A 12042-nucleotide genomic window follows, 5' to 3' on the forward strand; every position below is an offset into this window, starting at 1 on the left:
TAGAGAGGAAATATGGATGCTTGAGGTATAGCAGAAAGAAAAAAGCATATTACAGGGGAGAGAAAAATTATATGATTGCAAGAGGAAAAATGTTTCATCCATCAATACATAATAAATGTTGGCACTCACCATCTCTCTTGCTATTTCCACAGCTTCCTGCAGCCCATAGAGCCTGCCACAGACCAGGTAGATTCCATTGGCCCAGAGAATACAACCCTCGTGGACCCAAAATTCATTGCTGTCAAGAGGTAGTTCAGGAATTTGTAACTCCAGCTCAGGGCCACCTTCTGAAGTGGGCACAGGGGCTTTTAAGTCCAAGGGAGTCTTTTCACTGCCACTGCCACCCTCAGTGGTTGCTTTCTTACAAGCAGCTCCCCTTGAAAGTGACCGAGAGGCCCCACCACAGTCCTCAGAGCGATGCCGCCTCTTAAAGCGGGGGTGGGCAGCCAGGCTTCTCTGTTCTTTCTGTTGTTGCTGTTCTTCTTCCTCTTCTGTATCAGTCTTGGAGCCATTAGAAGCACTTTTGTGTCGTACCTTGACCTTGCTTTGCATTTCTGAGGCCCTCTTGGGAGGTGGGTTTTTGGGCAGCGTAGCTGCATAATCCTGGGGGTAGAAAGGCCCAAAGAGGTCTCCCATGTTGCGGTAACTGGCCCACTTGCCACACAGGCAGCAAACCAAATGCCCCAAGATAGAAGACTCTGTTATCACCGGGCCCTGCAGCATGAAAGTTGAGGTGGGCAGTACTTTGCTCTCAGTGTTGCTAGGAGGGGGTGTCAGTGACCTTTGTCCCTTTCGGCCTCTCACCAGCTTGTTCTGCTCCTCTTCCTCTGCATTGATGATTGTGCACACAGCGCCTATCTCACACTTGTTTACCACATGAATGTATGGGAAAAAGGACTTGTTCTTGGTGTCAGCTTTATCAAGCGACTGGGTAGCATACTTCAGCTTGATCTCTGGTTCTTGAGGTTCCACAATTGGAGCGGCCCGTCTAGTTTTCCTCTTTCGTGGTTGTGCGGCAGGTTTCCTCCTCTCCCTCCTCTGTCTCTTAGGTTTTGGCTCTCCACCTCTTGTCCCTTCTGATGGCTGTGGTGGTAGTGGCACTGGTGGAGGAGGAGGTGGTGGCTGCTGCTGCTGCTTCTTCTGCTTGTTTACGCTACCAATAGGCCTCCCCTTTTTCTTTCCAGAGGGGAAGTATCCCTTTGGAGGGAAGCCATCTGGCTTAGGTGAAATATTTGTCACATCTCCATCTTTTTCTTCAGACTTTGGGTTTGGTTCAGAAGTCAACACACTGGAAGGAGAAACTGTTTTTGCATCAGGAAACATCAGAGTTCCAGCTCCACTTAAGGATCCATCTGATCGTCCTTGACTAACAGACTTCTGTGAAGGTGGTGTGGCCACATTGGCCCCAGATACCTCTTTACTGACACTAGCAACTTCAGGTGTCTCCTTCTTGACTTTGTCATCCCCACTGCTGTGCCACTCTTCTGAAGATCTTGGCAGAGATGTTTCACTAGTCAATTCCTGGCTCACTTGCCCCACTGGATCTGACACAGTCTCCCCTTTTCTCTTTTCTGTCTCTGGTCCATGACTTACCAAACTCCCACCTTCAGGTGGTCCACATTTGAGGGACAAGATGTCATCAAGGGTGACTGCATCTGCACCAGTTTCAGCACTGTTGGAGGAAACACTTCTCCTGATGTTGGGGGATGTAATCTTTTGAACAATAGCTTCCAGTTTCAATCCCCGCCCCTTCCGTGGTGGCAATATTTTGGTCTTAGCTGGGCTTGTGAGGGAAACAGCAGGGCAATTCCTGTTGTCAGGACTTTGGAGATCCTTGGAGGAGTCTCCCTTTGGGAGTGGCTTGCCAGCATCTTGGCTTAGAGATGAGTGTGCATAGGAGTTAAATGCTTTGTCAGCTCCTTCCTTTGAGGGGGAAAGCAGTCGCCCTTTATCTTCTGTGCCACTGTTCTTCATATCCTGTGACTGTCTTTTGCTGGGAATAGGAGAAATGAAAGAACGGACCCTCCTCCTCATAATTAAGGGGTTTTGAGGAGACTGGTCTTCTTGGCTAGGGAGCCTCAGCATCGCATTACTAGGTTTGGGCAAATCTGCAGATTCCTCCCGCCTATGCCCATCACTATCTTGAGAGCAAAACCTTTTCTGATTGGTCGCTCCTAGAGGCCCACTGTTCTTGGCAGGAGAGATCTGCCGGGAGAGATCCCAACCCGATTCCTGTTGCTGCATCTTCTGGCCACCATGTTTTAATTCGGTGCATTTATTTTGCGTACCATCACTCCCCATGAGACAGCGCCCAGCTTCTTGGCTTCCAGTATCATGGTAAGAGCTAGCCTGGATGTACATCATTGCTTCCTTGTCATTTTTCAAGGGACTCCTTACTCTCTCGAGGAACTGCTGTTGTCTTGGACTCTTCCTTGCCCCTTCCTGCCTGTGCTGAGCTGCAGCAATCACACCCTGTGCAGAACTGCTCCAATCTTTGTATTCTTCTTGCTGCTGGTGATATATCTGCCTTTTGTAATGATACTGGGAATTCAAACTTTGGTTAGGGTCACCAAAAGCATGAGACCTAGTGTTTGTGTGATATGCTGAAGCCAAAGATGAGCCTTCAGAGTTCTGGGGAAAGGGAGAATGCAAAGAACCCCTGCTGACCCTCTCAGACAGTGTCATGTGTGGATTCATGTGGTGGAGGTCTGTTCCTGGGCCTCTGCTCCTGCCTGGTGACATCTTCAGTTTGTCAGCCAGATCCTGATATTGAGAAGGTGATTTACCCCTCATGCCCTCTCTGCTGCTTCCCATTCTTCCAGGTGCTCGTCTTAGCTGTGTTGATCTGCTGTCCTGCTGGGAGACATAGTCTGGAGTAGAATCAGGGGCTGCAGCTCCAGGGCTGGCATTGCCTCGGAAAGACTCATGCTTGACATTGGCAGGATGACAATGGTCTCCTGATTTTTTATTGTTGAGATTGGCTGAGGTCTTGGCCTGTTCAAAATCTTCCTCTTTTATTTGCCCACTATGAGACTTCAGCTTTGTTTCCATGGACACCAGGCCACCAGGGAGGATGACTGACTGGCCTAAACCAGGAGTGAGACGTTCACTCCTCCCACTTCTGGCCTCAGCACCTATGTGGCTCATTGGGTGAGGCCCAGGATCTCTGACAAGCTGCCTTAATGGAGATATGTCACAGATCACTGATCTTCTTTCTGAGAGTGTTCCCCCTTCATGGGCTGAAGACTGTGACTCTATCTCAAACTTTCTAGGGATAGGATAGTCAGCCAGATTGATCTGTTTTATCTCAGGAGCTGTGCCACTTGATTTCCTATCCCAGGGGCCCCAGTGAGGACTTTCCAGGAGAGACCCTATGCTTTTATTTAGGAGGCTCCTATTGGTTAATTCATTGGTTTGACTAATTAGAATGTTGGGCCTCATGGCTCCTTCCAGGCTTCCAGCCATGCCTGCATGTTCTTGTGCATTCCTAGCATATCTTCTGTCTGGATGGTGGTGATAACCCTGCAAGACCTCCTGCAGAAGACTGGGAAACTTCTCATTCCTGCCTTTTCGCTCACTGTGCCCTGGAAAATCCCCTTTTTCTTGACCTGAAGGATACTGAGGAAAGCCACCAATATTTCTCTGCATGCCAGCCCCAAGGTTGTCTTTATAGCTGTACCTCAAACTGCCAGGTGATTTGGAAGGTTCTGTTCTGCCAGGAAAACTTGAGCCAATGATTGCATGGCCAGGTTGGCTGTTTCCCTCTCCATTGTGGTTAGTATTGTTATCCCCACTCTTACTCCCTTTGCTCCCTCCTTGAGGCTCTGACTGTGGTAACACCTGCCCAGTTTCTTTCATTCCACTGGCACCAGGAGGCGCTTGGGTAGCTGGGGGAGCATCGTCTTGTGAAGGTTTATCCTGCCCGCCTGATTTTTCTACTCGGCCTGTCATGGCCTCCCGAGAGACTATCACCCCAACTGTCTTTTCGTTCACCTTTGGGGTGGCCTCCACTGCTATCAGGACTTCCTTTTCACCTGGGGAACCCACATCTTCCCTAACTGTAGGACTGGTACTGAGTTTGGCTGGCTCGTTCTGAGAGCCTTGTGCTGGTGACGAGTTGGATCTCTCTAAGTTACCCCGATTGTAGGTAGTGTCAGAGCTAGTGCTCTGGCCACTCAGCTGTCTCACCCTCTCTCCATGGTCCTCTGAACTGCTAGAGCAGCCACCATCGAGGGATTCTGCCAGGGGAGACTTAAGCTGCTCCTCTGCCTGGGAAGAACCTTCTGAGTTGGTGCAACTGTCAGCTTTTTTAGACGATGATGACCTTTTGGAACTTTTTTTCTGAGGTGCCAAGGCATCTGAAAGTAACATGTGCTGGACTGTGTTAGGAAGGTTGGCCACTTGAGAGCTTAAAGCACTTAGGCTGCTCAACCCTGGATCTGTAAGTCTCTTCTCCTGAAGTCCTTCCAGCCCAAATCCCTTGAATCCTCCACCATGAGCATTGGGGCTTGGCATCACGGATGGTGTTGGGCTAAGCTGAGGCATCATCTGTAAAATTCGATTTCTAGAGCCTATTGACATATTGCCTTGCCCACACTGGAGGTTTTCCCCACTTGGCATGAGAGGAGATGGAGTAGAGCTGCAGCTTGGAGACTGGACCACCGAGGCAGCTGGAGATGGGTTGGATATAGGACTGAAGTTCTGATGGAACTGCATGGGTGATCTCACAGGGACTTCAGCTTGGCTGTACTGTCCCACTTGACCTTGAAGAGAAAGCTTGGTGGCAGCATTTGAGTACTGCATTACATGCTGTGAGGGGTGCTGTTGCTGCTGCCCCTGCTGCCCACCCTGGGGCAACTTAGACTGCTCAAAACTTTTTATTGGCTGAGCCTGAAAGCTGTAATTAGATTGAGTCCCATATCCCTGTGAATTAGAACCTACAGCATGGCTTTCATACTGTGAACCAGAATTCACACTGTAACTGCCATCATAGTTCTGCCCAGACTGCCCAAAACGCTGTGGGGAGGGGAAAGAGGAAGAGGAAGAAGCAGGAGGTTGATAGTGTTGGCTGAATTGACCCACTCGTAACTGGTACCCAGAAGCAGAGGAAGGCAGGGCTGATGGACGCTGCATTGGCTGCAAGTGGGAGGCGCTAGACGCAGGCTGACTGGATGCCTGTGGTAAAGGCTGATGGGATTGATAGAGCTGCTGTCTCAGCTGCTGCACCTGCTGCTGCTGGCTGGAAGCCTGCTGCTGATACTGGGCACTCCCTGGAGAGAAAGGACCAGTAAAATCCTGCTGATAGTGAGATACACCCCCAAGGGCTGAATGCTGTGTTTGAAACTGGCCCACATGTCCCTCGCTCCCATACTGGCTCCCAAAGTTGCTTCCTTGGGGTGGCCCGTAGCTCTGCACTGGTCCAGACGGCCTGCGCTGAGGCTGCCCACCTGCTGCCACTGCATCCTTGTTGGAGGCCATGTAGTAAAACTCTCCTGCTTCTTTTCTGAAACCTTGGTAGCTCTGGTGCCCAGAGCTCTCACCAGCCATTGCTGCAGATGCTCCTGTTGCTCCCCGGCGCCCACTGCCAGCACTTCCTCCAAAGCTCTGGAACATCTGGGCCTGCTGGCGGGAGCTAAATTCTTCTAGGCGGGATGCCCCGTGCACTTCCTGTGGGTAGCTCTGCTGGTTTCCGTGGTAACTGCTTTGCTCCCGAAAGGACTGCATGCTGTTCAGCACCAGAATGACCCCTCGAAAGCCCTCCTGGGAAAAAAAAGGGAAAAAGTTAGAAAATTCACGTCTCCCAGTCATATCATCAGTAAAATTAAACTATAGTATTTAGCAGTAATTCAAATTTTACACCTCTCCTACCATGCAGCTCTATCAATGCTTACCACCTTAGCCACCCTGGTAACGGAGGAAATAGGATTCCCATTGTGCTCAGAAGTCAAAGGTGTTCATCATTCCCTATCCAGTTATAGCAGCATTCCAATGTTAATGCATTTTATAAAGGCTCCTCCCAATGGTCAGCAATTGGGTTATGTCCCCCAGAAGGACTAAATGTTTCACTAAACTAGTTCAAGTGGGAGAATGACTCCTATTTCAGTAACGCTGACTTCCACCCCTAAATTAGCCCATACAGGCCAGGAGACACTCAGAGTAGAGTAACTGTATTTTGTTACAACTGTGGAAGTCTAAACGAATGACAAAAATTATATAAATTATCTTAAACTATTGAGACCTATAGTAAGAAAAAATATCCAGAGACCCAGAAGCCTCTCTCCAAACATCCCCCAATAGAAGTCAGTCCAGATGTAAATGAGACAAGGTCAAAGGCCCTAAAATCAAAATTATCTGGGAAACTGCAGAGGGACAGTCAACAACTCACCCAAATATATCTCTGTTCACTATACCAAAGCATCCCTATGACGACACATGGATGAGAAGCAGCGCTCCAAGAAAGTAAGTGTATTCCCCCACCTAGACTCCCAACCAAAGCTTGCTTAGTTCTAACAGATGGAAAGTCAGGTCCAGGTAGACTGCAGCTATCCAGCTCTACTTAAAGAGCAGCCTATAGCTTCACCCCACACCAAGAAAAAGATGCTTTATATTGGCTTGGATAAAGTTAACGAAGACCTCGGACTCTCACACTCCTCCTTCATCCTAGGTTTAAAAGACTCGTAAGCACCATAGGCAGCAGGTATGTGGATCGCTGACAGGCATAGGCCGATTGCAGGGCTTAAAGCCTGGGGACAGGGGCATGCCCTGTCCCCCGGCTAAGTGCAATTTGGGACTAATGAAAAGTTGAGAACTACTACTAAGAGTAACTAAGTAACTACTAACTATATTACAGGTTTTCAAAAGGAGAGCTTCCCACTGTGGGAAGTCGGGTCCCTGCTTCTGCGCCCCGCGTGAGCCGCGGCTGAGGCGGTCAGAGGCACCGGCTTTTGGCGCTATCAGCATTGAGAGTAGACATCTTGCAGGAGAGCCTTTACCCTTTTGAAGGTCTCTATGCAGAGACATTGGGACTTCCTGCCTCTTCGCTTGAGAGGGTGAAGCCGCGCTCCTGGTCGGTTCCAACCTAGCAGGAAGGAGAGGGTTTACTTGTGCCCGTCTCCATAGGCAGCTGCAGAGATTTCTCCATCAGGAGCATTTTCAGCCACAAGTCTCTGTCATGATGAGCCCTGGTTTTCAGACTGGGACAATGGAGACACTTAGCAGGGATGCGTGTCTCGCCAAGACACTTCACACACAGTGAGTGTCTGTCAGACTGTGGCATAGGCTCCTTGCAGGAGCCGCATGTCTTGAAGCCAGGGGACCCCGGCATCAGGGAACTATGATTGCCTGGGTGGAAGAGGCTCAATGGGAGACGAACGTGAGAGAAAGTTAAAAAACAAACAAAAACAAAAAAACACTTAACCAACTATTCTAAAGGAAGAGAGAGATTGGGATATTTCTATCTAACTATTTCTATTTATTTTTACTTATTTTCTTCAGTGACCAGGGAAGAGGTTTAGCACTGCCCCAAGTCCCGTCTTCAGCTGAGACGGTTGAGAAGGAACTGAGGGAGGGTGCAAGATGCACGCGCTCAGACAGACCCTAACGACGCCACGAGACAGCAGCTGGACGCGTGCGTCCCAACCGGGCACTGCTACCGAAGATCTCCGATCAATGGCGCCGGGATGCACCGTCACCTGGAATGAAGCACCCACAGGGACAGCACTTGAAGAAGCAGCTTCCAAGCCGTGAGGTGGAGGGACTGCAGGTCGGGGTGATGAAGGCGACCATGGTCCTGAGTGATGAGGTCGGAGAGGAGAGGCAATGTAGCAGGTGCATCCACTGACAGTTCTAGGAGTGTGGTGTACCAATCTTGTAGAGGCCACGCTGGGGCTACCAGAATTATCTCTGCCCTGTCCCTCCAGACCTTGAGTAGAACCTTGTGCACGAGAGGGAACGGGGGAAAGGCATAGAGCAATCGGCCTGACCTGGTCCTGTGCCCAGCCTGACCCGGTGCTCTGTGCAGCGCGGCAGCGGGCTGTACCGCCGCCAGCCACCGATGCTCCAGGCAGTGCGGTAAGGGGGCAGGATAGAGGGCAGGAGAGTTCGGGGTGCCGGTCAGGGGGTGGGGGTGTGGATAGGGGTCGGGGCAATCAAAAGGTGGGGAACAGGGGGGTTGAATGGGGGCAGGGGTCCCAGGATGGGCAGTCAGGAAGGAGTGGGGGGTTGGATGGGGCGGCAGGGGGGCAGTCAGGGGCAGGGGTTCCGAGTGCGGTCAGGGAGAAAGGGTGGTTGGATGGGGCAGGAGTCCCAGGGGAGCAGTCAGGAATGAGAGGAGGGGTTGGATGGGGCAGTGGGGGACAGTCAGTGGCAGGAGTTCAGGGGGCAGTCAGGGGATAGGGAAAAGGGTTGGTTGGATGGGGCAGGGGTCCCGGGAGGGCAGTCAGAAAGGAGAGGAGGGGTTGGATGGGGCAGGGGTCCCGGGAGGGCAGTCAGAAAGGAGAGGAGGGGTTGGATGGGGCAGGGGTCCCGGGAGGGCCATCAGGGGACAGGGGCGTTTGGATGGGGCCAGAAGCGGGGGGGGGGGCCTGAATAGGGGATGGGGGCCAGGCCATGCCCCCCTCCCCTAACTGGACCTCCATACAATTTCCAAAACCTGATGCAGCCCTCAGGCCAAAAGGCCTGCTGTAAAGGCCTGAGCCTCAGTCTGGCGTGCCAGGTCACGTAAGTGCAGGCTGCCATGTGACAGAGGAGACGCAGGCATCCCCTTGCTGTAGTGGTCGGGTATTGCTGGAGGCCTTGAATGATGTCCGTGATGGCTTGGAATCGGGACTCTGGCAAAAGTGCTCTTGCCTGAACCAACTCCAACACCACCCCAATGAATTTTATTCTTTGAGTTGGTTCCAAGGTTGACTTCCTCAAGTTGAGGAGGAGACCCAGTCTCTCAAATGTGGACCTGATCAGATTTGAGACTCCACCTGCCCTCGGTGCGGCCCCTGAGCAGCCAGTCATTGAGGTAGGGGTATACCTGCACCTGCCTCCAACGGAGGAAAGCGTCCACGACCAACATGCACTTGGTGAACACTCGGGACGCTGTTGAGCGGTCCAATGGAAGGACTGTGAATGGATAATGTTTGTGGTCGACCACAAAGAGTAGGAATCGCCTGTGTGTGGACCAAATAACTACATGGAAGTACGTGTCTTTCATGTCGAGGGTGGGGTACAGTCTCTCTGATCCAGAGAAGAGATAATTGTGCCCAGGGAGACTATGCGGAACTTCAACTTTATCATGAACTTGTTGAGTCCTCGCAGATCTAGAATGGGTCTGAGACCCCCCCTTGGTTTGGGGATTAAGAAGTATCAGGAATAGAATGCCTTGCCCCTGAGCTCCTGAAGAACCTCCTCCACCACTCCCATGGCAAGGAGCACCTGCACCTCCTGGATAAGGAGTTGCTCGTGAGAAGGGTCCCTAAAAAGGGACGGGGAACGGGGGTGGGAGTGAGGGCAGGAGCAGAACTGAAGAGAATATCCCACTTCAACCATACAGAGGACCCAGCAGTCCGAAGTTATTTGGGACCAAGCACGGTAGAAGTGGGACAGACAATTCAAGAAAGACAGGGAAGGATCCAGAATTGAGATTGGTGCGCCGTCCTTGGACGCACCTTCAAAAGGCCTGCTTGGAACCTGATGATGGTTTAGTCAGACCGTGGGCCTGCCGGGGGGTTTGCAGGCTTTCATCTGCCATTCCTGCCCGTTCTCCTATAAAATTCCTGCCTCAGCCGAGGAGGATAGGAGCACTGCTGCTGAGGCTTGAAATGTTTGAGCCTTGTCCGGGAAGGATGACGAGGAGGCTAATGGGGGAAGAAAGTCCTCCTGACCCTCTTGGTCTCCAGGGGCCTCCTGTAACGCCTCTCTGTTGGGGCCAACCACACCTGCATCAGGCTCAGGAACTGGGGTTGGTTCCAGTGGAGGTCGAGTGACCAGTACCTCCTCAGCACCCCTAGGGGTGGGGTCACTGGCTGATGCCTCCAGCCCCCGCGGTTCAGAGGTCACCAAACAGGAACCTTTGGATTGGGCGCCCTGGGCCTGGTGGTACGCCCATGGGGTCCAAAATGGGCACTGCGCCGGTCCCTGCCCAGTGCTGGCCCCATCTCTGAGTATCTAGACCCCATCTCTGAGTCCGAAGACGGGGACCGCGATGGCCAGGGCGGTGCCAAGCAGACCTGGACTGGTGAGCGGTGCCGCGAGGCACGGGAGTGGTGCCAAGATCGGGATCTGTGCAAGGACATTGACCGGTGCCAGGATGACTGGTGCCGGGAGCAGGACCTCCTGCGTGACGGGGATCGACACGAGGACTGGCATCGTGATTGGGAGCAGCGGTGCTGAGGGACAGAGCATCACCTGTTTGCCACACGTTGTAGTACCGGAGGCTTGGCCCAAAGGACCGTGGTGTTGTCATGGTGATAAGGTGCCTTGCAGCTTCAAAGGTGGATGGCAATTCCATCTCCTCGATGACCTGACTCAGAGAGTCCAACAGCACCGGACTCAACATTCCCCCTTAGAATCATAGAATATCAGGGTTGGAAGGGAACCCAGAAGGTCATCTAGTCCAACCCCCTGCTCGAAGCAGGACCAATTCCCAGTTAAATCATCCCAGCCAGGGCTTTGTCAAGCCTGACCTTAAAAACCTCTAAGGAAGGAGATTCTACCACCTCCCTAGGTAACGCATTCCAGTGTTTCACCACCCTCTTAGTGAAAAAGTTTTTCCTAATATCCAATCTAAACCTCCCCCACTGCAACTTGAGACCATTACTCCTCGTTCTGTCATCTGCTACCATTGAGAACAGTCTAGAGCCATCCTCTTTGGAACCCCCTTTCAGGTAGTTGAAAGCAGCTATCAAATCCCCCCTCATTCTTCTCTTCTGCAGGCTAAACAATCCCAGCTCCCTCAGCCTCTCCTCATAACTCATGTGTTCCAGTCCCCTAATCATTTGTGTTGCCCTTCGCTGGACTCTCTCCAATTTATCCACATCCTTCTTGAAGTGTGGGGCCCAAAACTCGACACAGTACTCCAGATGAGGCCTCACCAATGTCAAATAGAGGGGAACGATCACGTCCCTCAATCTGCTCGCTATGCCCCTACTTATACATCCCAAAATGCCATTGGCCTTCTTGGCAACAAGGGCACACTGCTGACTCATATCCAGCTTCTCGTCCACTGTCACCCCTAGGTCCTTTTCCGCAGAACTGCTGCCTAGCCATTCGGTCCCTAGTCTGTAGCTGTGCATTGGGTTCTTCCGTCCTAAGTGCAGGACCCTGCACTTATCCTTATTGAACCTCATCAGATTTCTTTTGGCCCAATCCTCCAATTTGTCTAGGTCCTTCTGTATCCTATCCCTCCCCTCCAGCGTATCTACCACTCCTCCCAGTTTAGTATCATCCGCAAATTTGCTGAGAGTGCAATCCACACCATCCTCCAGATCATTTATGAAGATATTGAACAAAACCGGCCCCAGGACCGACCCTTGGGGCACTCCACTTGATACCGGCTGCCAACTAGACATGGAGCCATTGATCACTACCCGTTGAGCCCGACAATCTAGCCAGCTTTCTACCCACCTTATAGTGCATTCATCCAGCCCATACTTCCTTAACTTGCTGACAAGAATACTGTGGGAGACCGTGTCAAAAGCTTTGCTAAAGTCTAGAAACAATACATCCACTGCTTTCCCTTCATCCACAGAACCAGTAATCTCATCATAAAAGGCGATTAGATTAGTCAGGCATGACCTTCCCTTGGTGAATCCATGCTGGCTGTTCCTGATCACTTTCCTCTCATTCAAGTGCTTCAGGATTGATTCTTTGAGGACCTGCTCCATGATTTTTCCAGGGACTGAGGTGAGGCTGACTGGCCTGTAGTTCCCAGGATCCTCCTTCTTCCCTTTTTTAAAGATTGGCACTACATTAGCCTTTTTCCAGTCATCTGGGACTTCCCCGGTTCGCCACGAGTTTTCAAAGATAATGGCCAATGGCTCTGCAATCACAGCC

At 51.6% G+C, this 12042-nt stretch overlaps 1 protein-coding gene across 3 annotated transcripts in view; it reads right to left on the reverse strand.

Moving 5' to 3' along the window:
- TCF20 (transcription factor 20) overlaps nt 1–12042 on the reverse strand; it is a 213389-nt gene that overhangs the window by 70836 nt on the left and 130511 nt on the right. For all 3 annotated transcript variants that reach the window (XM_084627342.1, XM_084627344.1, XM_084627343.1), the window contains exon 2: nt 130–5760. In XM_084627342.1, coding sequence (XP_084483468.1) covers nt 130–5724 — 5595 coding nt within the window. In that variant the 5' untranslated portion in view covers nt 5725–5760. The remainder of the gene's footprint in view (nt 1–129; nt 5761–12042) is intronic.

The sequence above is a fragment of the Lepidochelys olivacea genome, assembly GCF_965140295.1.
Source record: "Lepidochelys olivacea isolate rLepOli2 genome assembly, chromosome: 1".
NCBI lineage: Eukaryota > Metazoa > Chordata > Testudines > Cheloniidae > Lepidochelys > Lepidochelys olivacea.